The 27162-nt window shown below is 44.4% G+C and overlaps 1 protein-coding gene across 5 annotated transcripts in view; it reads right to left on the minus strand.

Annotated features, from left to right (window-relative positions):
- Positions 1–27162, minus strand: part of BTBD8 (BTB domain containing 8) — a 97605-nt gene that overhangs the window by 29514 nt on the left and 40929 nt on the right. For all 5 annotated transcript variants that reach the window (XM_083157101.1, XM_083157104.1, XM_083157103.1 and 2 more), the window contains exons 8-11: positions 26935–27023; positions 26403–26505; positions 21258–21440; positions 18548–18685 (exon numbers count right to left, since the gene is read on the minus strand). In XM_083157101.1, coding sequence (XP_083013227.1) covers positions 18548–18685; positions 21258–21440; positions 26403–26505; positions 26935–27023 — 513 coding nt within the window. The remainder of the gene's footprint in view (positions 1–18547; positions 18686–21257; positions 21441–26402; positions 26506–26934; positions 27024–27162) is intronic.

The following is a 27162-nucleotide window of genomic DNA, read 5'->3' on the forward strand; positions in this document are numbered from 1 at the left end:
CCACAAGTGACCCCATTTTGCAAACTACACCCCTCAGGGAATTCATCTAGGGGTATAGTGTACATTTCAAACCCCCAGGGGTTTCACCAATTTTGATACAACTGGGCTGTGCAAATGAAAAATTACATTTTTTTACACAAAAATGCAGTTCTGGCTCAAACTTTTCATTTTCAGAAGGTATGAAGGAGAAAAAGCACCCCAAAATCTGTGCCCCAATTTCTCCCGAGTACGGCAATGCCTCATGTGTGACCAAAAAGTGCCAGGACTCAGAAGGGAAGGAGTGATATTTGGATTTTGCAGCACAGATTCTGGTGGAATGTTGGTGGGTGCTATGTCGCATTAGCAAGACCCCCAAAACACCAATACAGTGGAACCCCCCCACAAGTGACCCCATTTTGCAAACTACACCCCTCAGGGAATTCATCTAGGGGTATAGTGTACATTTCAAACCCCCAGGGGTTTCACCAATTTTGATACAACTTGGCAGTGAAAATGAAAAATTACATTTTTTTACACAAAAATGCAGTTCTGGCTCAAAATTTTTCATTTTCAGAAGGTATGAAGGAGAAAAAGCACCCCAAAATCTGTGCCCCAATTTCTCCCGAGTACGGCAATGCCTCATGTGTGACCAAAAAGTGCCAGGACTCAGAAGGGAAGGAGTGATATTTGGATTTTGCAGCACAGATTCTGGTGGAATGTTGGTGGGTGCTATGTCGCATTAGCAAGACCCCCAAAACACCAATACAGTGGAACCCCCCCACAAGTGACCCCATTTTGCAAACTACACCCCTCAGGGAATTCATCTAGGGGTATAGTGTACATTTCAAACCCCCAGGGGTTTCACCAATTTTGATACAACTTGGCAGTGAAAATGAAAAATTACATTTTTTTACACAAAAATGCAGTTCTGGCTCAAAATTTTTCATTTTCAGAAGGTATGAAGGAGAAAAAGCACCCCAAAATCTGTGCCCCAATTTCTCCCGAGTATGGCAATGCCTCATATGTGACCAAAAAATACCAGTTGGGTGCATGGCAGGACTCAGAAGGGAAGGAGTGATTTTTGGATTTTGCAGCTCAGATTCTGGTGGAATGAATGGTGGGTGCTATGTGGCATTAGCAAGACCCCCGAAGCACGGTGAAATGATGAACCTAATAATCCATAGATGTGTGGTATATTTTAAAACACTCCTTTATACATAGGCCGGGTTTGTCGGGGCAAGTTTCACAGTGGAAAATAGTTTCCTTTCTTATTCCCTTTTTATAGCAAACTTTGCACCTTTTTTGTGTCCTGCCATTTCTTGCAGTGGAGGGGATTTCGTTAGGAAAATGCTGCCCTGGTACAATACGGGGGCCAGTACTAGAAGTACTGGGGCCCTCTGCCTGCTGGTTCCCAAATATTAGGCCCTTTATGACTTCCTCTTGAAAGTGCATAAATGTCCCCCTCTGGCTGGTAGAACGGAATAGCACGTAAGCGTTATACAGTGCCATCTGGATGATATACACGGCCAGCTTCTTGTACCAGATTTTTGTTTTCAGCAGGGCACTGTACGGCTTCAGTACCTGATCTGAAAGATCCACTCCGCCCATGTACCTATTGTAATCCAGGATACAATTAGGTTTTGAGGTGTGGGTACTGGTACTTCGTACAGGGACGGAGGTGGTACTGTCTCCATGAATTGTTGTCAGTATAAGGACATCCCTCTTGTCCTTATATTTGACCAACAACATATTTTCGGTGCATATTCCCCTGCTTCCACCCCTTCTCATTACTTGGGCAATGTGCGTTTTTGGGAGGCCTCTTTGGTTCTTACGCACAGTACCGCAAGCTGCTGTACCTCTTGAACCAAGGGCCTTAAACAGGGGGATGCTAGTGTAAAAGTTATCCACATAGAGGTGATAACCTTTATCCAGGAAGGGGTGCACTAAATCCCAGACAATTTTTCCACTAACACCTACGAGGGAGGGGGGGCATTCTGGCGGTTCAATTCTTGAATCCTTCCCTTCATATACCCTAAACCTGTGGGTGTACCCTGAGGTGCTTTCACACAGCTTATACATTTTTATGCCATACCTTGCCCTCTTACTGGGAAGGTACTGGCGGAATTTAACCCTTCCTTTAAAATGTATAAGGGACTCGTCGATACAAATAAATTTTTCAGGGATGTACATCTCTTCAAATTTGGCACTGAAATGATCAATGACCGGCCTGACTTTGAATAGCCGGTCAAAGGTGGGATCATCTCTGGGTGGGCACTGTGCATTATCATTGTAATGCAAAAATTTAAGGATCATCTCAAAACGAGCCAGAGTCATGGCCATACGGTAAAATGGGGTGCTGTACAGAACATCTGTACTCCAATATTGCCTAATTTCTGGCTTTTTTACTATGCCCATATGAAACACCAGACCCCAAAACGTCATCATCTCTACTGCATCTACAGGGGTCCACCTAGCAAATGATGACGTGGGGTTTTGAGCAATGAACTGCTGGGCATATAAATTAGTTTGGTCCACCATTAAATTTATAAAATCATCAGAGAAAAATAATTTGAAAAAGTCAATTTCTCTGAGACCTGTGGAATCAAATTGGATTCCTGGCATGGCCAAAAACTCAGGAACCTGGGGCTCAAAATTGTCTGGTGGTGGGGTCCATACGAGATCAATTATTGGGGGGGGGGGGGGGTGGTCTCAGCTGCTCTACGGGGGCGTCTTTGAGGGGGTCCCTCATCACCAGAGGAGGAAGAGGAGCTTAAGACGAAGCCTTCAAATTCCCCGCTTGCATCACTGGCTGTGTCAGAGTCAGAGGCAAGCATGGCATATGACTCCTCCGCTGAATACATTCTTCTGGATGACTGGGATGACATTTGGGATGCCATTTTTATTTTTGTGTTTCTGGTAGTGAAATGTTTCAACACGTGTATAGTGTAGGGGGGGGTACAAACTTTATTTCAACCCAGGGGGGTATGTAGTGTGTAGTGTGTATGTAGTGCAGAAAAAAAAAATACTTTATACAGGAATTTGATCCCAATAAAAAAAAAAAAAAATTGAAGGGGTTAAAAAAAAAAAAAAAAATTGAAGGGGTTAAAAAAAAAAAAAAAAAAAAGGTCCTGCGCCAAAAATTGAGCACATATGTTGGTCAGTAACGTCCGTCACTGAACAGTGCTCAAAGGCAACAGGAATTTGATCAAAAAAAAAAAAAAAAATAGATCAACCCTGTGCCGAAAAAGCTGATCAGTGATGTACGTCACTAATCAGCGCACAGTGGCCACAGGACACCCACAAAATCACAGTGTGTGTAAAAAAAAAAATTAAAAAAAGACCCCACAGCACCCTCAAAAAAAAAAAAAGGTGATCACTGATGCGACACTGATTACCAGTGAGGGGCAGCAGGTGCACAACCTTTGGTGCAACTGACAGTGCAACTGGCAGCAACTGACAGGTATATATATATAAAAAAAAAAACCTCTGCACCCCCAAAAAGTTGCTGATCACCTCAGATATAGTGATCAGCACAAAAGGCGGGGGCAGCAGACACAAAATATAGCACTCTCTGTCACTATCTCTCTCTATCTCTCTATCTCTCACTATCTATCACTCTATGACACTGCAGCAGCAGCACTGACAGGTATTTATATAAAAATAAAACCCTGCACCCTCAAAAAGTTGCTGATCAGTTAATTTATACTGATCAGCACAAAAGGGGGGGCAGCAGTCAGTTATATAAAAAAATATATAGCACAATCTGTCACTATCTCTCTCTATCTCTCTATCTATAACTTTATCACACTGCAGCAGCACAAAATATAGCACTCTCTGTCACTAGCCCTCTCTATCTCTCTCTATCTCTCTATCTCTCTATCTATACTCGATGACACTGCAGCAGCACAACACAGCACAACACAGCACAGGAAGAAGCAAGAAGTAGCAAGATCCAGGCAGTGATCAGGTAAGTATTTTGTAAGGTTCAGGTCAGTATACTGCGGCAGCTAGGCACGGTGACCGCACTGCACGCAATTCCAGACCGGAATGGCGTCTGCAGTGCAGTCACCGTTAGTTTAAACCCCCCTCCATGGCCGTGATTGGTTCGTCGGACCGACGAACCAATCACGGCCTTTGGGGGCGGGGTGAGGTGGGGTGACACCAGTGTCACCCTTACACCCCGCAGTGATTGGTGCTGTACTTTACAGCACCAATCACCTCCGATCCCTGTGTCACCGGCGAACGTTATTCGCCGGTGACACAGAAAACGCTGTAATTGGCTGTTCACACTGAACAGCCAATCACAGCGATCGCCGACGGAGGGGTGGCATCGAAGCCCCCCCTGGGCATGCAGGGACATGTCTGCTGTCAGGGACAGCAGACATCGTCCCTCTGTCACTGCGTCTCTAGACGCAGTGACAGTTTGAAGCCATGACGTATATATACGTCATGTGTCGGGAAGTACAGTACATCCCGGCCATGACGTATATATACGTCAAATGTCGGGAAGGGGTTAAAATCTTAAACCCATAATCAGCAAATGATTTAGGCTAGAGAATAGTTTAACCAGAACAAGATCTAGAATACAGTTAAATGTACAGACATCTAGAATTCAACACTTTGTTTACTCCAATGCCGATGATCTCAATTTCCTAATTCAATCTGTTTCTGTCTCAGGATAATACAGAGCTTGTTTTCAAACAGATGATCTAATTAGTGATAATTATGTTCAATATTAGCAGCACAGAAACGACCGCTCTGGACATAAGCAAAGTTTCTGTATGCAGCGTATCTTTATCTCATTAGGAGGATCTGCAGCACCCATGACTGAATGGGAAATAATTAGAGTCACCATCACCAATAAACCATAATAAAAAAATAAAAAATATATATCAGAATCAGGGCAGGACTTCTTATATTCTATAGCTCTGAAAGGGAATCTTAATTTCCCGAGATTTGCAAGTTTATTATTCACTTTATGAACACTAATGGTGCCTATATCCTCTGGGCGATTTCAGGGCATTGTCTAAGCCAGTGGTTGTCAACCTTGGTCCTCAAGAGCCCCAACAGTGCACGTTTTCCAGGTCTCCACACAGAATCACAGGTGAAAATATTAGCTCTGCTTGTGATCTTTTATAATGTGTCAGTGAGTAATTAGTGCACCTGTGTATCTGTGAGGTGACCTGGAAAACGTGCACCATTGGGGGTCCCTAAGGACCAAGGTTGAGAACCACTGGTCTAAGTGATCTGACTAGATCACTTAGACAATGCCCCTACATTGCACCGTGTGTAGGGGCCATAGGGATAGCGATGTGCAGTCTTACAACAGTGTTCTCACCGGAGAACACGGACCCTGACAGATCGCTGACACTGTGTGCCGAGTGATCCTGCTGAGCTTCTTAGCGTTGCACAGAGCGCTCAGCAAATCTCCCCGGGTTTAGGCCCCTTAAGGAGTTTTCAGACTGACAATCCTTTTGCTTCCCTCCGGATTACATTTTGGATAATATAGTGGAAGGGTAAATGGGAAGGGGGGGGGGGGGGCACAGCAGTGAGAGAACAATTGTGGAGTATATCCATTAGAGCAGGCATGTACAAAGTCAGGCCCGGGGGCCAATTGCGACCCATGCTGTCATTTCAAGCGGCCTGCAGCCTCCAGCTGAAAGCGGGCAGAGCATCAGATGTGGAAAGCACAGGACACTAAAGGTGGTGCCCCGGCGAGCGCACCTTTACCTTGCTGTCTGCTGCAGTGAGGAGGTGCCGGCCGCCACAGTCAGTCATGTGTTTGGCGTCCTACCCCTGCTGCTGAAATCATATATCACCCTACTCCATAATCACAGTGACTGCAGTTTTTGGGGAGGGGGGGAGCAAGGGGGAAGCTTGCTCCCCTAACATGCAGAGCGGAGGAGGGCAGCAGCGGGAGCCCAAGCATCTCCTGTCCTTGCAGTGTCTGCTTTGTCTCTCCTTCCTCTGGCTCACACAAGGGGCTGGGAAACATACAGAGAAGGGAGGGGGCAGAGTGGGGGACATACAGTGAATGGAGGCAGTGATGGCCATTCAGAGAAGGGGGAGCAGGGGCAGGCTGGGGGACATGCAGTGCATGGGGGCAGAGTGGGTTACATGGTGAATGGGGGTCATACAGTGAAGGAGGGTCAGGCTTGGGGACATACAATGAATGGAGGCACTGATGGACATTAAGAGAAGGGGGGCAGGCTGGGGGACAGAGTAAATGGGTGCAGAGTGGGGAACATACAGTGAAGGAGGGGCAGGCTGGGGGACATACAGTGAATGGGGGCAGGCTGGGGGACAGAGTGAATGGGGGCAGAGTGGGGGACCATTCTGATGTGATTAATGATTCAAAGAATGTCAGGCTGAATGGTCGGCCCCCACACATTTACACTTCACCAAATCTGGCCCTCGTTGCAAGGGAGAAAGTGATCCCTCACCTATCACGAACAAAGACACAAAAAGCACACACATACACTTCTATATGCTGCAGCAGGAGACTGGATACAATAGCCAATTCAAACACAGGCTGTAGTACAAGGTAAATGAAAATAGCTACAGTACATGCAAACATTAACATTGCATGTCACATGAATCAATATTGTATAAAGGAAAATATAATTATCCACACTTCATATGCTATGATAATGAAAATCAATGTTACATATAATAAATCAGTATCCTAGAATGTGTTTGATACAAAGAAGCATGCGTCAGCAAATGGAAATCCCATATGCAAGTATGAGGTTAATAATTTGGGCATCAGCAAATTTATACCAATTTCTAACAAGTCACCACCGAAAAGATACCGGTAAATCTTTAGACCGTGGGCAGACCACCTGGTTTCAAGTAAAAGAGCAACCTCTTTTTAGGGTCAACAAAATAGTGTATGAGAATCTTAATAAAACATTTTAGCTGACAGAGTGTTGCTGCTACAGGCTAAGAATATGGGAATAGTGTGGAGTAGGTAAGTGGGATGGTGAAAATAAAGCTGTGTACGCGGTGCTATTTTGCTGGCAATATGGTCGCTGAACGACCAAACTGCCAGTGATTTATTTGTGCTGCGACGATAAATCGCCGGGTGAGCGCTCCCGTGTTCAGCCCCCCAATGGTTGCTGGAGCTCCAGATTTGAAAAAGCCGACCTGAGAGTGGCGAAACGCGCTCTCCAAGGAGTCTGTTCATTTGACACCCAGCCGCCCGTGCCCCCAGCACTACAAACAAATCTACCTCCAAGTGGCGACCACAATGTCCGTACTGTTTACGTTGTGGCAGAGCTTCATCCAGGACACCACTCCCACACGAGCTGCTAGTGGGGAGATGGTATTAGCCGGCGTGACTGCACAAGCCGGGCATTGTGGATACAAAGCTGGGAGGCTGCACTGCGGTAAGCAGGGAAAGCTGTGCTATTTGAAAAATACCCTGCAGTACATATTGAGCCGTGCAAGTTCATACCTGCAGGAGCCCACCTCCATACAGTGAGCACCATTGCTGCCATGAACTAGTGATACAATCTGAACCATCGGAGGTAATAGAACCGCTCTGATCTTTTTATGGAGACATTGGTGCCATTTATATGCCTGGCAGACCACATCTGACTGCTGGATGGTTTTTGTGACAATTAAGACATTTGCTATAAATTACAACTGAGTTTTAGCTATATAATTGAGCTATCATTCCAACCAATAGCTCATTGACATTCACCCAGGGCTGGCGCCACCACTAGGCAGGTCTAGGCGCCGGCCACTGGAGGGCGGCAGTTCGCCCCTCGCCCCCCGTGCAAAGGGGGTACCTGCTGCGCTGTCTGGGGAGCGGGCAGGGGGGTCCATGCCGGCTTCTGACAGGAGCCTGCAGTGGTGTCCTTGCCGCGCAGGTACCTGGGGCGCTATGTATAAAGCTGGTGGCAGTGGGGGGTCCCTGCAGTGAATAAGAAATAACTAGCACTATCCGCCGGGCTATGCGGCGCGGGAAGCGCTGCCGGGTTTGAAAACACTGGCCGCACGCTGATTGGCTGAGATTCAGCCAATCAGCGTGCAGCCAGTGTGTTCAAAACAGAGGTGCTTCCCGCGCTGCCGCATATCGTTAGTTATTTCTTATTCACTGCAGGGACCCCCCGCCACCGCCAGCTTTATACACAGCGCCGCAGGTACCAGCGCGGCAAGGACCTCACTGCAGGCTCCTGTAAGATGCCAGCAAGGACCCCCCTGCCCGCTCCCCAGATGGCGCAACAGGTACCCCCCCGCCCCCACCCCCGGCACCGGGGCGCCCCCACCCCGACTCGCCTGGGGTGCGCCGGTGCCTTGCACCGGCCCTGCATTCACCTTATATGGATTGGCTGTTTATATACTCAATGGTTACAGTAATGATTCATTGGGAGTAATCAAGTTCATATCGGTATTTGCATCAATTGAATATTCAAATTTATATTTTAATGTATTGTCTGTGTGTATTTAACACATTTTTACTGATTATTATTGTGTATCTTTGAGCGCTCCATGCTTATTTCTTTCTTGTGCTTAAGTTTGGAGGCTGGCATCCCAGCGTGTTGACTGCAGGGTGACACATCACACCACATAATTCCCTAGTGCCATAGACACTTTTGTCTATATCCAATAGTGTGATATGGTGCACTGCTAACTGCGACTGGTCAGAGGTTGTTCCCATTATACACAATAGATCCCAGTAGGCTAAGAGAGAAATTGAACCAGCCTTGGCTTTACCCTTTAAGTATTGAATGGTGCACTGAAAGTTAGGTCCCTGGTACTGCAGAGAGGATGGGTAGTACACAGAGGTGGTCTTGAATGGCACCTCATGTCACAGATTGTTAGCAAATGAGTACCGGACGTACCATCTGGGCTCTACTACAAGACTACTATATTGGAGTCTTCATCAGAGTCTCACACGTACCTCTGCTCTGTCTTCCCCCTTCCCTGCTTCTACTTGGGATGCTACTTAAGACATAGGGCAGTATTCAATGAGAAAAGTTCTCCGTGTTTTGTGGAGAATTTGTGCTTTGTTCGCCTTGGATGGAGCATTTTGCTCTCCAAAAGCGAGCAACCCTATTTAATGTGAAATGTTCTCCGTCTTTTTAAGTGATTTTCTCCGTCTCTCTCCGTGTAGCAATTCTCCATCTTTTGATGGAGAGCTGGAATGTGAACTTTTGAACGTAAAGGTTTTTTTTTTAAATTTTGGTGTAAAAAAATCAGTTTTTTTTTCCTGTGAAGGGGCATGTTATTTTTATTCATGTGCTTATAGCACATGAATATATATTTCATTTTAAAAAAAAATATTTTTTTACATTTTTTTTTTTTTTTACACAGGGCAGCCAGCAGGGGGCCCGAGCGCTCGAGCCGCTCATTAGATATTCATATATTCACTGCAGCCGAACGTAACTATGCACGAACGGTGCAGTGAATACTGGGTCCCCCGCTGGCTATAGGGGGGTGCAGCCTGGGTCCTGGAGAGCCCCCCTCCACAGTCCTCTGGAGCAGCCAGGGAGACTTTAATCTCTCTGGCTGCTTCCGGCTCCCTGAAAGCTCCCTGCTCCCTGCAGGGGTTAAGACTCGCCGCGAGTGGCGGCGAGTCTTAACCACATTGAATAGAGGGAGCAGGAGTGGCAGCGAGCCCTCCGGAACACGGAGAGTGCATGGAGAGCTAAATAAAACGCTCTCCATGCACGGAGAACTTTTTCATTGAATACTGCCCAATGAAACAGATTCTGTACTTTTCTTTTTTCCATTTCTCTTTGACTTTGTTTCCAATACATTTAATGACTTTAATAGACTGTATGTGTGAAATTACATTTTTTGTACAAGCAATTTCAGGACAAATTTTGCTTTGGTGGCGATTTGTCGTTTTAAAACGGTCATATGTTGCCTCTTTTATATTATGTATGATTGGAAACTAAAGAACATAAAAAAAAAATATTGTTCAGAAAAAAAAACTCCAGAAAATACCGGAGGAGGCCGCCAACTGTCTGCTGTAAGGGGGCAGCCATTTGTGAGGGACATTTTCCATAAGGAGGCTGAGCCAGGAGGTGTGCCGGGACCTAGGCTAGTAAATCTGCGAGTCCCGACTCCCTGCCACAGCAGATGCGGTGGCAGCATAACAGCAGCCCCCACAGACCCCCGGCGCCCACACTTAGTCAGCGCCTCCCCGCCATCGACGGGTCTGTGGCGCTATTGTTACGCCACTGCTGGCAATTTCAAAAACTTATTTAGTGTGCCGCAAGGTAAAAAGGTTTAACCCCTTCCCGACATTTGACGTACATTTACGTCATGGTCGGGAAGCACTTCCCGACACATGGCGTAAATGTACGTCATGGATTTAAACTGTCACCGCGTCTATAGACGCGGTGACAGTTTCAACATGTCTGCTGTCCCTGACAGCAGACATGTCCGTGCATGCCCAGGGGGGGCTGCGATGCCGCCCCCCCGTCGGCGATCGCTGTGATTGGCTGTTCAGTGTGAACAGCCAATTACAGCGTTTTCCTGTGTCACCGGCGAATAACGTTCGCCGGTGACACGGGATCGGAGGTGATTGGTGCTGTAAAGTACAGCACCAATCACCGCGGGGTGTAAGGGTGACACTGGTGTCACCCCACCTCACCCCGCCCGCCCCCAAAGGCCGTGATTGGTCCGTCGGACCGACGGACCAATCACAGCCATGGAGGGGGGTTTAAACTAACGGTGACTGCACTGCAGACGCCATTCCGGTCTGGAATAGCGTGCAGTGCGGTCACCGTGCCCACCTGCCGCCATATACTGACCTGATCCTTGCTCCATACTTACCTGATCACTGCTTCATCACTGCTTGATCTGTGCCTAGTAGTGTGCTGGATGCTTCCTGGATCCTGTTGCTACTTGTGCCTTCCTGTGCTGTGAAATTGTGCTGCTGCAGTGTAATAGCTAGATAGAGAGATAGATAGAGAGAGATAGAGAGAGATAGAGAGATAGAGAGAGAGATAGTGTCAGAGAGTGCTATATTTTGTGCTGCTGCAGTGTGATATAGTTATAGATAGAGAGAGAGACATAGAGAGATAGAGAGAGATAGAGAGAGAGAGATAGATAGAGAGGCCTAGTGACAGAGTGCTATATTTTGTGCTGCTGCAGTGTGATAGTTATAGAGAGATAGAGAGAGATAGAGAGAGAGAGATAGAGAGAGATAGTGACAGATTGTGCTATATATTTTTTATATAACTGACTGCTGCCCCCTCCTTTTGTGCTGATCAGTATAAATTAACTGATCAGCAACTTTTTGGGGGCGCAGGTTTTTTTTTATATATAGATATACCTGTCAGTGCTGCTGCTGTAGTGTCATAGAGTGATAGATAGTGATAGATAGTGATAGATAGTGAGAGATAGTGAGAGATAGTGACAGAGAGTGATAGAGAGTGTATATTTTGTGTCTGCTACCCCCCCTTTTTGGAGGTGCAGGTTTTTTAGTGTCCTAGAGTGATAGATAGTGAGAGATAGTGAGAGATAGTGAGAGATAGTGACAGAGAGTGACAGAGAGTGACAGAGAGTGCTAAATTTTGTGTCTGCTGCCCCCGCCTTTTGTGCTGATCACTATATCTGAGGTGATCAGCAACTTTTTTGGGGGTGCAGAGGTTTTTTTTTTTTTATATATACCTGTCAGTTGCACTGTCAGTTGCACCAAAGGTTGTGCACCTGCTGCACCTCACTGGTAATCAGTGTCGCATCACTGATCACCTTTTTTTTTTTTTTGTGAGTGCTGTGGGGTCTTTTTTTAATTTTTTTTTTACACACACTGTGATTTTGTGGGTGTCCTGTGGCCACTGTGCGCTGATCAGTGACGTACATCACTGATCAGCTTTTTCGGCACAGGGTTGATCTATTTTTTTTTTGATCAAATTCCTGTTGCCTTTGAGCGCTGTTCAGTGACAGACGTTACTGACCAACATCTGTGCTCAATTTTTGGCGCAGGACCTTTTTTTTTTTTTTTTTTTTTTAACCCCTTCAATTTTTTATTTTTAACCCCTTCATTTTTTTTTTTTTTTATTGGTATAAAGTATTTTTTTTTTTTCTGCACTACATACACACTACATATCCCCCGGGTTGAAATAAAGTTTGTACCCCCCCCTACACTATACACGTGTTGAAACATTTCACTACCAGTAACACAAAAATAAAAATGGCATCCCAAATGTCCTCCCAAATGTCATCCCAAATGTCATCCCAGTCATCCAGAAGAATGTATTCAGCGGAGGAGGCATATGCCCTGCTTGCTTCTGACTCTGACACAGCCAGTGATGCAAGCGGGGAATTTGAAGGATTCGCCTTAAGCTCCTCTTCCTCCTCTGATGATGAGGGACCCCCTCAAAGACGCCCCCGTAGAGCAGCTGAGACCCCCCCCCCAACAATTGATCTCGTATGGACCCCACCACCAGACAATTTTGAGCCCCAGGTTCCTGAGTTTTTGGCCATGCCAGGAATCCAATTTGATTCCACAGGTCTCAGAGAAATTTACTTTTTCAAATTATTTTTCTCTGATGATTTTGTAAATTTAATGGTGGACCAAACTAATTTATATGCCCAGCAGTTTATTGCTCAAAACCCCACGTCATCATTTGCTAGGTGGACCCCTGTAGATGCAGTAGAGATGATGACGTTTTGGGGTCTGGTGTTTCATATGGGCATAGTAAAAAAGCCAGAAATTAGGCAATATTGGAGTACAGATGTTCTGTACAGTACTCCATTTTACCGTATGGCCATGACCCGGACTCGATTTGAGACAATTCTTAAATTTATACATTACACCGATAATGCACAGTGCCCACCCAGAGATGATCCCACCTTTGACCGGCTATTCAAAGTCAGGCCGGCCATTGATCATTTCAGTGCCAAATTTGAAGAGGTGTACATCCCTGAAAAATTTATTTGTATCGACGAGTCCCTTATACATTTTAAAGGAAGGGTTAAATTCCGCCAGTACCTTCCCAGTAAGAGGGCAAGGTATGGCATAAAAATGTATAAACTGTGTGAAAGCACCTCAGGGTACACCCACAGGTTTAGGGTTTATGAAGGGAAGGATTCAAGAATTGAACCGCCAGAATGCCCCCCCTCCCTCGTAGGTGTTAGTGGGAAAATTGTCTGGGATTTAGTGCACCCCTTCCTGGATAAAGGTTATCACCTCTATGTGGATAACTTTTACACTAGCATCCCCCTGTTTAAGGCCCTTGGTTCAAGAGGTACAGCAGCTTGCGGTACTGTGCGCAAGAACCAAAGAGGCCTCCCAAAAACGCACATTGCCCAAGTAATGAGAAGGGGTGAAAGCAGGGGAATATGCAACGAAAATATGTTGTTGGTCAAATATAAGGACAAGAGGGATGTCCTTATACTGACAACAATTCACGGAGACAGTACCACCTCCGTCCCTGTACGAGGTACCAGTACCCACACCTCAAAACCTAATTGTATCCTGGATTACAATAGGTACATGGGCGGAGTGGATCTTTCAGATCAGGTACTGAAGCCGTACAGTGCCCTGCGGAAAACAAAAATCTGGTACAAGAAGGTGGCCGTGTATATCATCCAGATGGCACTGTATAACGCTTACGTGCTATTCCGTTCTACCGGCCAGAGGGGGACATTTATGCACTTTCAAGAGGAAGTCATAAAGGGCCTAATATTTGGGAACCAGCAGGCAGAGGGCCCCAGTACTTCTAGTACTGGCCCCCGTATTGTACCAGGGCAGCATTTTCCTGATGAAATCCCCTCCACTGGAAAAAAGGGCAGGACACAAAAAAGGTGCAAAGTTTGCTATAAAAAGGGAATAAGAAAGCAAACTATTTTCCAGTGTGACACTTGCCCCGACAAACCCGGCCTATGTATAAAGGAGTGTTTTAAAATATACCACACATCTATGGAATATTAGGTTCATAATTTCACCGTGCTTCGGGGGTCTTGCTAATGCCACATAGCACCCACCATTCATTCCACCAGAATCTGAGCCGCAAAATCCAAAAATCACTCCTTCCCTTCTGAGTCCTGCCATGCACCCAACTGGTATTTTTTGGTCACATGTGAGGCATTGCCGTACTCGGGAGAAATTGGGGCACAGATTTTGGGGTGCTTTGTCTCCTTCATTCCTTCTGAAAATGAAAAATTTTGAGCCAGAACTGCATTTTTGTGTAAAAAAATGTAATTTTTCATTTTCACTGCCCACTTGTATCAAAATTGGTGAAACCCCTGGGGGTTTGAAATGTACACTATACCCCTAGATGAATTCCCTGAGGGGTGTAGTTTGCAAAATGGGGTCACATGTGGGGGGGTTCCACTGCATTGGTGCTTTGGGGGTCTTGCTAATGCGACATAGCACCCACCATCATTCCACCAGAATTTGTGCTGCAAAATCCAAATATCACTCCTTCCCTTCTGAGTCCTGCCACTTTTTGGTCACACATGAGGCATTGCCGTACTCGGGAGAAATTGGGGCACAGATTTTGGGGTGCTTTGTCTCCTTCATTCCTTCTGAAAATGAAAAATTTTTAGCCAGAACTGCATTTTTGTGTAAAAAAATGTAATTTTTCATTTTCACTGCCCACTTGTATCAAAATTGGTGAAACCCCTGGGGGTTTGAAATGTACACTATACCCCTAGATGAATTCCCTGAGGGGTGTACTTCGCAAAATGGGGTGACTTGTGGGGGGGTTCCACTGTATTGGTGCAACATAGCACCCACCATTCATTCCACCAAAATCTGTGCTGCAAAATCCAAAAATCACTCCTTCCCTTCTGAGTACTGCCATGCACCCAACTGGTATTTTTTGTTCACATGTGAGGCATTGCCGTACTCGGGAGAAATTGGGGCACAGATTTTGGGGTGCTTTTTCTCCTTCATACCTTCTGAAAATGAAAAATTTTGAGCCAGAACTGCATTTTTGTGTAAAAAAAATGTAATTTTTCATGTTCACTGCCCACTTGTATCAAAATTGGTGAAACCCCTGGGGGTTTGAAATGTACACTATACCCCTAGATGAATTCCCTGAGGGGTGTAGTTTGCAAAATGGGGTCACTTGTGGGGGGGTTCCACTGTATTGGTGCTTTGGGGGTCTTGCTAATGCGACATAGCACCCACCAAAATTCCACCAGAATCTGAGCTGCAAAATCCAAAAATCACTCCTTCCCTTCTGAGTCCTGCCATGCACCCAACTGGTATTTTTTGGTCACATGTGAGGCATTGCCGTACTCGGGAGAAATTGGGGCACAGATTTTGGGGTGCTTTTTCTCCTTCATACCTTCTGAAAATGAAAAATTTTGAGCCAGAACTGCATTTTTGTGTAAAAAAATGTAATTTTTCATGTTCACTGCCCACTTGTATCAAAATTGGTGAAACCCCTGGGGGTTTGAAATGTACACTATACCCCTAGATGAATTCCCTGAGGGGTGTAGTTTGCAAAATGGGGTGACTTGTGGGGGGGTTCCACTGTATTGGTGCAACATAGCACCCACCATTCATTCCACCAAAATCTGTGCTGCAAAATCCAAAAATCACTCCTTCCCTTCTGAGTCCTGCCATGCACCCAACTGGTATTTTTTGTTCACATGTGAGGCATTGCCGTACTCGGGAGAAATTGGGGCACAGATTTTGGGGTGCTTTTTCTCCTTCATACCTTCTGAAAATGAAAAATTTTGAGCCAGAACTGCATTTTTGTGTAAAAAAAATGTAATTTTTCATGTTCACTGCCCACTTGTATCAAAATTGGTGAAACCCCTGGGGGTTTGAAATGTACACTATACCCCTAGATGAATTCCCTGAGGGGTGTAGTTTGCAAAATGGGGTCACTTGTGGGGGGGTTCCACTGTATTGGTGCTTTGGGGGTCTTGCTAATGCGACATAGCACCCACCAAAATTCCACCAGAATCTGAGCTGCAAAATCCAAAAATCACTCCTTCCCTTCTGAGTCCTGCCATGCACCCAACTGGTATTTTTTGGTCACATGTGAGGCATTGCCGTACTCGGGAGAAATTGGGGCACAGATTTTGGGGTGCTTTTTCTCCTTCATACCTTCTGAAAATGAAAAATTTTGAGCCAGAACTGCATTTTTGTGTAAAAAAATGTAATTTTTCATGTTCACTGCCCACTTGTATCAAAATTGGTGAAACCCCTGGGGGTTTGAAATGTACACTATACCCCTAGATGAATTCCCTGAGGGGTGTAGTTTGCAAAATGGGGTCACTTGTGGGGGGGTTCCACTGTATTGGTGCTTTGGGGGTCTTGCTAATGCGACATAGCACCCACCAAAATTCCACCAGAATCTGAGCTGCAAAATCCAAAAATCACTCCTTCCCTTCTGAGTCCTGCCATGCACCCAACTGGTATTTTTTGGTCACATGTGAGGCATTGCCGTACTCGGGAGAAATTGGGGCACAGATTTTGGGGTGCTTTTTCTCCTTCATACCTTCTGAAAATGAAAAATTTTGAGCCAGAACTGCATTTTTGTGTAAAAAAATGTAATTTTTCATGTTCACTGCCCACTTGTATCAAAATTGGTGAAACCCCTGGGGGTTTGAAATGTACACTATACCCCTAGATGAATTCCCTGAGGGGTGTAGTTTGCAAAATGGGGTAACTTGTGGGGGGGTTCCTAAATTTTAGCATCTTATGGTGCCTAGAAACCTACATGGTGCCTAAAAAATAATCTCATAAAAAGGAGGCTCCAAAATCAAGTAGGTGCTCCTTCTATTATGAAGCCTGTGGTTTGGTCAACGTGCACACTAGGGCCACATATAGGATATTTTTGAAAACAAAAGAATTGGGGGAATCAATTTTTAGTCACATTTCTCTAGTAAAATGTACTGTGTTCCTTAGAAAAATGTATTAAAATTGCAAATCTGCAAAAAAAATGAAATTTTGAAATTTCACCTACACTTTGTTTTAATTCCTGTGAAACACCTAAAGGGTTAACAAACTTCCAAAATGCTGTTTTGAATACTGTGAGGGGTGCAGTTTTTGAAATGGCATCATTTATGGGGGTGTCTCACATACAAGTCCCTCAAAGTCACATCAGAACTGAACTGGTCCCTAAAAAAATCAGTGTTTGAAATTTTCTTGAAAATTTGAGAATTTGCTATTCATATTGTAAGCCTCCTAGTGTCCCAAAAAATTAAAAGGAAGTTGAAATAATGATGGAAACATAAAGTAGACATATGGTCTATGTTAGTTATTAACTATTTTGAGTGGTATGATTATTTGTCTCACAAGCAGAAAATTTAACATTTTGCAAATCGCTAAATTTTCCATTTTTTCACGACATTTTGGTATTTTTCACAAAAAAACACAGACTGTATCGACCCAAATTTACCACTAATTTGAAGTACAATGTGTCACGAAAAAACAATCTCAAAATCACTGGGATAAGTAAAAGCAAAAAAAAGTTATCCCCACTTAAGTGAGACATGTCAGATTTGAAAAAAATGGCTCTGTCAGGAACGCAAAAACTAGCTCTGTCAGGAAGGGGTTAAAATCACTGCTCTAGATTGAACAATCTCTACTGTTCTATTGTAGCAATGTGCCATAAAAGAATGCACAAAAAAATGAATCTTGGCAGCACAGATATTAGCAATGTGTTTATATTTTTACAGTTAGAGAAATTCAATCAGAATCAACTTTATTGGCGATGTATACTTGTGTACACTAGGAATTGGATTTGGATTGCTGAGCAACAGCCGGTAAGGTGACAATTAAACAGTGACAGTAAAGAAATACGTAACACATACAGGCATACACTGGAAGTACCCTGGGGATTATAGACGCAGGGAACATACTGTATATTTGCTGGGCAGCAAAGCGCCTAGACAGCCATCAGTGGCAACATGGGTCATTGCAACAGCCAGGGGGATAACAATATGAGCAGAGACAGTACAGTTATCACATAGGGAACATACACCCACCAAACTGTACTGCGCCTAGGCTGCCATCAACGGCGTCACTTGTCGCTGCAACAGCCAGGGGGGTAACAATATGAGCAGAGACAGTACAGTTATCACATAGGGAACATATACCCACCAAACTGTACTGCGCCTAGGCTGCCATCAGCGGCGCCACTTGTCGCTGCAACAGCCAGGGGGGTAACAATATGAGCAGAGACAGTACAGTTATCACACAGGAAACATACACTTGCCGTGCTGCACAGCACCTAGGCAGCCATCAGCAGCACCACTGGTCGTTGCAGCAGCCAGGTAGGTAACAATATAAGCAGGGACAGTACAGTTATCACACAGGGAACTACCCGCAATTGAATGAAATGCAATCTTTATAAAAATGTATTTTATGGTAGAAATAGGGACACTGTGGTAAATGTAAGACTTGTAAGACATTTTATGAGAACTCAAAGCAAGCCTATTTCTCTGATTCACTTTGCCACCATAAATACACACAGGAAAAACCATACTAGGGAATTCTATGCGGGTGATGGCTGAATAAATCACTCCCATAAGAACTAGAATTCTATCATGTAGTATTTAAAATGAAGACCCCAGAGGAGATCATGTGTGCAGCTTTCTCTTATAAAATATAGTAGAATAAAAGCAGAGGGACACTTACCATTTCATTTTCCATTGCCAAATTTAATAACTCATCCACAGCCATAAACAGAGAGGAGCAATTCTGGAACGAAATGCTCTTCTCAATTTCATTAAAAACATGTTCTAAAAGATACGGTCGGCTGCTCATCCCCTGGGCCTAGATGGGTGAGAAGAAAGGAACTGCTGGTAATTCAGGTCTGATAGCAGAAAGGTGATAAATGAGAGAAAAAACTGATAAGTTGGTGAGAAAGAAACTGAAATTGTACAGACAGAAATAAAAGAAACGCCAAGTGTACTTGTGTATACAAGGGTTGCGTCCCTGGGCTGTAATCATATGAACACAATATGGAAGGGCGAGGAAAGACAGGTGGGACCTACACACGTAGCGATTTAGGGGCATTTTCTAAGCGATCTCATTAGAGATCTATGTGTAAGGGCCCATGCGTTGCTATCGCATGGCGATTAATATCCATCTCACCAGAGAACACTGGCCCTGACAGATCCCTCAGTACACAGCGCTGACACATCGCTGTGCGCTGAGTGATTTCGCATCGCTCAGAATGCTCAGCAACTCTCCCCGTGTGTAGGCCGCTGAACAATTCAGAAAATTCTATCAAGCAGTAGGAACAGAACAATAACAGTTACAAGAAAGGATCCCAGTAACAGATACATTTATCCAGGGTGAATAGTTCATGTGTACAGTCAATAAAATCAGCTTGTGGGCAAGAAGCATTTCATACAGATCTCTACCACTGTCAATATATAGATTGTGAATACAAACATTCCTCACACATTTTCTTCACTCATTGGGTGATAGTTTTCCATGGTATATATGCCTCTTGTTTTCTTGTCAGAATCCAAAACCCTACCAGTATGTGGTTTTCTTTTGTTGGGGCATAAAAGAGGAAACGAGTGTCACAGCCGGTGTGTGATGTGAGTGTGATGTGAGTGTGATGAGTTAATTGCTAATTAAAAAACAAACAAAAAAACCTGGTCTGAAAATGGTTATTGTGCCTGTCATGTCACACACTTCCTATTACAGGTTGAGTATCCCTTATCGAAATATCCATTATTCAAATTATTCCAAAAACCATAGTCTCCAAAATGTACTTTTATTTTTCATATTTGCTAAAAACCTACTGGCTACATCTGTAACTGGCACTACTGGGGAAATAACACGTAACTGGCACTAATTTTGTGCAAGGACATGATTGCTTAGCATTCAAATTCAGTGTCTGAGATAGTACACAAACTTTGTTTCAAGTTTTGAAACCTTGTTTCATGCACAAATGAAATATATTTGTGTGGATTTTATAAAAATATTTCAAAATACGGAATAATCCGTTATCCAGAATTCTTCTTGTCCCGAGCATTTTGGATCAGGGGTACTCAACTTGTATCTCTAAAGTTTTGCCACCACAAAGGTTGAATCAAAGGCAACCCAATCGAAATGAAAAGCCTTAAGTTATCCATACATAACTATAATTTAATATGCAGTCAGCTCCAGTTATATTTACACAAACAATAATATGCAGTACACATATAGGTCCTTATTCTGGCTGACTCGCAAGGCTGCATCCCCCAGACGCCATCCCCGCCCATGACCATCGAATGATTTCTTCAGCGCTCGCAGATCTGAGACACCTCTATGGTGTCTCAGACCTGCAGGCGCCCTGTGCCAGGAAAGGGTGGGCAGCTGACATCTGCTGTCATCAGCAGCCCACCCCCTGCACCATCAGAGAATTACCATGGGAACGGACATGAAACGCTGGGCGTTCCCACAGGCAAAATTCCACGGCCTGCCTCCCCCCTCCCAGACTTCTTTGTGCGAGCCCTGGGGGCGTAGAAAAACCCAATGGAAAGCTTCCAGAATTACATCTTTGAGCAGCCACCAATCTCAGAGGGACCTTTTGGCCCCTCTGTATCTTTGTATCATCCCCCAGTATCTGCTGAGCCTGATTCAGAGTTGTACGCCAATACATTTGTAGTGAAGAACCCATGTGCAAATATATGCAAATTACACAGATTTCTGGATTTCTAATGGCGGCCCACCTGTGGCTTCAGATCCAAGGAACTGCGTAAAAATATATTATCAGATCATTTCCCTATTAGACTCCCTGAGTGACCCTATGGTCATACAGAATGACTGCACAAATGTAGATGCAGCGCTAAGGTACCTTGCTGCATGTGCAGCGACACACACTGGGCCTTATTCAATGCTCTTTTGTGAGCTGTGACAGCGAGCAGTGCTGATTGCTCGCCGTCACAACTCGCGGGTCAGTATTCAAATGACCCCAAACGACCCCCCCCCTGCACATGCCGCTGAGTTTTTACAGCGAGGTGGAAACGGCATGTGCGGCCGCTAAAACAGCGAGGCTCAGGCTAAATGCAGCGGGCTCCCTGCATTAGCTGAGATCCTCGCCAAAACGTTGAATAGGTTGAGCAGCCGGCGTGGGGCTCAATGGCAAGGGTGACTTGTTTTTGTCAATCCTCGCCATTTACCCCCCCTTGCCGGCCGCATTGAATACAGCCCTCTATGCGATATCGATGACTGCGAATACCCAGCAGGGTGGCAGCATCAGCAAGTGCATACACACTTGCTGATGACGGCAGGTGACGAGTGACCTAAAGTTTGGGGAAAGACTGGGCTAGATTATCCACTCATGAAGCAGAATGCTAAGAGAATGGAGAAATTATGGATAATGGATGGAGGAAAACGGTCTCGTTACCTGTAATAAATGAGCAAAGCCTTCACTTCTTATGACCTGAGAGAAGTTGGTCACCATAAATCTCACACATTCTTCCTGCAGATCAGATGCCAAACTCCTGGCCTTTTCTGCCCACTTCACCCTTGGAAGACCGCTGATCAGCCTGTCACAGTCTACCAGCAGAAAGGCTGCATTCCTGTAGGACTGGGGAACAAAGGTTTGTGTGTCAGACAGAGAGGGTGGGAATTCTGCATGAAATATAAATGAAAATGTTAGGTTTATGCCCGGTGTATACCCTCTGATGTATTATGTTCACAGTCTGGATTGTCAGCCTCTGTTGCGATAGCTGTGGGCACAGTGTGCAGTTATAGACGAATTGACATGAATAATTGCAGGTTGTCACACAAAACAGACTCAGAAGACCACTTACCAGAGAGCTGAAAACACACACAGCACACTTATTGTTGTCTCTTAACCATGTTTTTGCTACCAAACATGTTCACAACACTTATGTTACATGTCCACAACACTTATGTTACATGTCAATTTTCAGATTGCTGACAGATCAAATAGAAAACATCCCACAACAATCGGACATGCAGAAAATAATATTGAATGTGTACTTTAATGCAAAATTGAACTTCTAAATATCCACAGTGATATATTTATTTGACCCAATCAATAAAATGTGTAATCTATACGGTGTATCAAAACACATTTAGGGGAAATTTAATAGGATGAGAGATTCAGAAAGTGAGAGATTTGGTAAGAAATCTCCAGTTTTTGGAAAGCGGCAATCATTTACACTGCAAAACCAGTGTGATTTTGCCGTATCCATCATTGCAGCTTTCTTACCATAAATCTCTCATTTTCTGAATCTCTCATCCTTTTAAATCCTTAGTATTTCAACCCTAAAAGTAAATGCATTAATAAAAGAAATCAAAATATATTGCGCTAGCAGATACCTGTCACTCAGCCACTTTCCACAGTCTTAAAACCCTATTAAAATCTTTATCATCATACCCCATTAAGATGCTCAAATAATCTGGGTTATTGCTGGAACATAGGCAAGAGCGGGGCAGTATAAAACCTTGGACATCTGACTCAGCGCAAGAGTGGATCACTGCTAGAGTCAATGGAGGGAGCCCCCTGTCTGCCCTGCATAGCACCTGAGCAGCCACTGTCAAGCCACGGACTGCTAGCAGATCCATCAGGGGGCCGCATGAAGCTGACATCCAACAGCAACCAGCGCGAGTGAAGCTGCAACCCGCCAGCAGGGAAACTACAGCAGCCGCATCTCACACAGGGCCAGATTCTCTACACCAGGCATTCCCAACCACAGTCCTCAAGGCACACTAACAGTGCAGGTTTTAGTGATATCCAGGCTTGAGCACAGGTGACTTAATTAGTACCTTAGTGATTCTGATTAAACCATCTGGCTGAAGCCTGGATATCACTAAAACCTGCACTGTTGATGTGCCTTGAGGACCGTGGTTTGGAATGCCTGCTCTAAGCTTTAAAAGTGATAAAATGGAGAGTGATAAACAGCCAGCCAATCAGCTCCTGTCTGACATTTTTCAAACACAGTCTGTGACATGGCAGGTAGGAGCTGATTGGCTGGCTGTTTATCGCTCTCCATTTTATCACTTTTGAAGCTTAGAGAATCTGGCCCTCCATCAGTCTCAGCCAGAAGCATTACTGGCGACAACTAGAGGTTGGGATAAAGACAGTTTTTCCCCTCCCACAGACTAACAACAAAAGGCTCTATTAAGAGCTGTACACATTGATTTTAATAATCAAGTTTTTTTCCCTTATGCAGCGTACACACCAGAACGACAAGGGCCCAATCCCATCAATCTAGATCCAATACCAACCGATTGGATGTAGATCGGGCCCTTTTTTGCCTGTTCTGATCCGATCCGATGCGCGTCCCCGCGGGTCGGTCGGTCGTTATTCAGATCCTACCTGCAGCAGGTAGGATCTGAAAACGACCATACACCCGAATGTTAGTCGGGATTGGATCGGAACCCACACTCGGTGCACATCGTGAGCGGGTCCTGCACTCTGCGTGATTGTGAGAGGGTCGGACAACCCGCTCACGATGTGGATCGTGAGCGGGTCGCCCTGGTGGGCATAACATAACAGGTGCATTATTCATTCATTTCATTTTTATTTATTTTATTCTATTTAATTTTACTTTCTCTTTTTTTCCTAGCCACACTATATTTATATTTAGATTTATTGTTTTACACATCCACAACTATATATTTTTTTTTACGCTTTCCTCCTTGTTTAGTGCTCAAAATGTATTTCTACATCACCACACCAGTTAACCGCCATTCTCTCGCTTAGGCTCCACCCTCACACCGCCCAGCATCTGACATCAGAAAGGAAATCCCGGCTGGCTGCTAAGTGATGAGAACTAGGTTTCCTTAGCGGAGCTAATTTGGAAAACAAATCAGTGCCTAACCTAGGAACAAAAGGTAATGCTACAGACCTGCTGCCACCACGACCAGTCTGGCAAGGGTTGCTGGGCTGCCCTGTATGCCCTCTGCTATCTGTGCCCAGGGAGGGGTAAAAACTGTGCCAGGGGGAGGAAGGAAAAGCTGCAAACTGTACAAAAGGGGTGTAAGGGGTGGGGTGGTAGAAGCTATGGATGCCAATCCCAGGGTCAGCATCATTCCTGGGATCATGGGATTGGCATCCCCATTTGAAAAAAATGCATTTAGATTCATTCTGTGTGGCATAACTTGAATTTTTACTCATTCCATGTGAATTTTGGCTACTATTGAGTTGCATAATGTATATAAGGGCTATATGGTGTGGTACACTACACTCAAGAACATCCCCCAATTTGAGTGGCCACCCTCCTTTTGAGTGGCCACACCCCATTTTCCAGAGTGCGGCCCTTGAATATTTACTGGAGGTGGTAAGTGGACCCCCAGCTTAAATAATTGACCACTCCTTATTTCAAAATGGAATAAACTAATTTTTCCCCTCAAAATTCTACACACAATGGGGTGATTGTGGTTGTTTTACTAAAGCAAACTCTCTCTTTAATGGACAAAACTACAGTATGTGCGCTGCAGGTGGGGCAGATGTAACAAGTGCAGACAGAGTTACATTTGGGTGGGGTGTGTTCAAACTGAAATCTTGAATTGCAGTGTAAGAATAAAGCAGCCAGTATTTATTCTGCACAGAAACAAAATAACCCACCTACAAACTCTTTCTGCACATGCTACATCTGCCCCACCTGCATTGCACATATCCATTAAAGAAGGAATTTGCTTTTGCAAACCAACCAGAATTACCCCCAATAACCCATAAAGAAAAGTTTTTTGGGGGAGATTTTTGCTAATTTATTATTAAAAACTAGATGACCCACCCAACATTGCCCAGAAAAACCTTGGTTTGTTTTTTTTTAATTTACAAAATTGCTGTAAAATTTTAACTTATACTGTGCCAAAGCCCAAGATTGTAATTTGTTAAAACCTCCACCATAGTGTTAGAACAGTGGTTCCCAAACTTTTGAATCATGGCACCCTAGAGCATCAAAATATTTTCAAGGCACCCCTAGGCCAAATGCTTCTTATCGAGATATTCAGAAAAAAAATATTAAATTAAGTGCATTGTGTTTATATGTCACAGTTATCTGGTGAGGGACAGGATTTGCTTCTGTTTGTCCACATATATTATGATTGGCAGCCACAAGCACTGGTTTTGCCTGGTACATTGACCATAAATAATATGAACTGATCTTGGTCCACCAACTCAAGGCACCCCTGCAAGTGTCCTGAGGCACCCCAGGGAGCCTAGGCACACAGTTTGGGAACCACTGTGTTATAGAATGTGTTTGCATTGACACTCAATAACCGCAATGAAACAGGTGTGGTGTTGTTGTTTGAATCACACCGCTCATGATATGATAGATAGCTTGTGTGTTGATTCCACATCCTCTCTTGAGATTTAGCACCTATGATGCATTTATTTGTTTCTGTGTTGTGTGTTTGTATGTGTTGTACTGCCTGTGATGTGTTATGTGTGTGTGTGTGTGTGTGTGTGTGTGTTTATCACTTGATAAGAGAAGGGTTTTATACTTGACATATTTTGGTCTCACCGCAAATACTGTAACTCATACCATTTTCATACCGCAAATGCCGGGTCACACCTAGGATTAGGACACGGGTCCCATCCCCAGAGCGAGACGGCATATGCGGTCTGAAAGCACAGACACCGACCCTGCTTATTGCCGCGTCGGTGACATCACCCGGGGCGGAGCTGAGCGGCGGCGTGTCGCCGGGGGCTTGGGAGGAGGCAGCACTTGGAGCTGACAGTGCTGCCTCCTCCATACTGTGAACGGGACCCGGGTCGCTTGACCCAGACACCCTTTCACACTGCACTTGACATGTATCAGGTTAAATGAATGAATACTTATGAACTCATTTACTTTTAATTAGGAAAGAGTATACAATTGTGTGTGTGTGTGTGTGTGTGTGTGTGTGTGTGTGTGTGTGGGGGGGGGGGGGGGGGGGTGGGGGGTTAAATGCTACAAAGTACGATACAAGATTCTTAAATGTAAACTTTTACAAGTGGAAGACTTCATGTACACATACTACTTGATTTTTTTATTTTATTTTTTAATACGGAAACTGACCTAGCAGACAAATAAATCAGAAGCCATCGCCTCAGCAATTACAGAGTTGGCAGGGTTTAATTTGGGCCAAATAAATAAAACATTGCTCATTTGGTTAATCTAGTGAACAGCAGTTTCTACAGAAGCAAAACGGACATCTAGGATGTTGCACAATTCCTTGCGTTATTGGAAGCACATTGTTGCAGTACCTGATGCTTGCAGAATTCCTTACAAAACCACACAATAGGATTAAGCAGTGTTTATGGGACACTAGACACATTTTGTTAGGTTTCAACAGTATCTACACGCATCACTGCCTATGTCCAATTCAATATATTAGAAAACCTCATGTTATGTGGCCAAAAGCAGCCAAGCATTGATGATATGAACTGCCAAAGTGAAACTTAACTTTAACATCCGCTGCCCCCACCCCATCAATGGTCATGTGTCGTCCCCCCCCCCCCCCCAAGCAAAACAATGCCGCCGGATACAGAGACAGATCATAGAGATAAAATGAACTCATTTATACTCACAAGTGACTGAACCAAAATAGTGAAGCAGCTTTTCTGTAAATCCTCAGGCAAATTGGCAAAGCTTTTCTCAGACCAACAGATCACAAAATATTTTTCAATCCACCTAGTTAAGCAACAAAAAACAGTCATTTTGCACTCTAATATAGTCTTTATTTCAGCTAAAATAAGTAATTTAACAGTCATCAGCTACGGATCCCTGATATAGTACATGCACAGAGTGGTCCCCTCTTATGGAGCAAGGCGGACCAAGGTAACATGTACAGAGAGAGTTAGATTTGTTTGGGGTGTGTTCACACTGAAATCTAAATTGCAGTGTAAAAATAAAGCAGCCAGAATTTACCCTGAAGAGAAACAAAATATCTCACCCAAATCTGACTCTCTGCGCATGTTACATCTGCCCCACCTGCAGTGCAGCATGGTTTTGTCCATCTGCAAAAATTGCTAACACGTCTGAATCAGGCCCTTGATACATACAAAACCTAAACATAACACCAGATAGAACCTTTCCAGCAATGCTTACAAATGTACTTACCTCATACACGAGGTATATAATGGCTCCTCCCCCAAGGAATAAGCAATAGAGAGACATTCTAACACCGACTGCTGCATTCCCACTGCAGGCTGAAATAAAACAAACAAAAAAGCATTTCAATACAAAGAATAATAATCCATATCCCGCTATAACAATGTATCTTAAATATTTATAAAGGAAAGAGCCCAACAGCAATTAACATGGCAAACATGATATGCAACAAATATT

Source organism: Crinia signifera, chromosome 8 (assembly GCF_055691185.1).
Source record: "Crinia signifera chromosome 8, ASM5569118v1, whole genome shotgun sequence".
NCBI classification, from domain to species: Eukaryota; Metazoa; Chordata; class Amphibia; order Anura; family Myobatrachidae; genus Crinia; species Crinia signifera.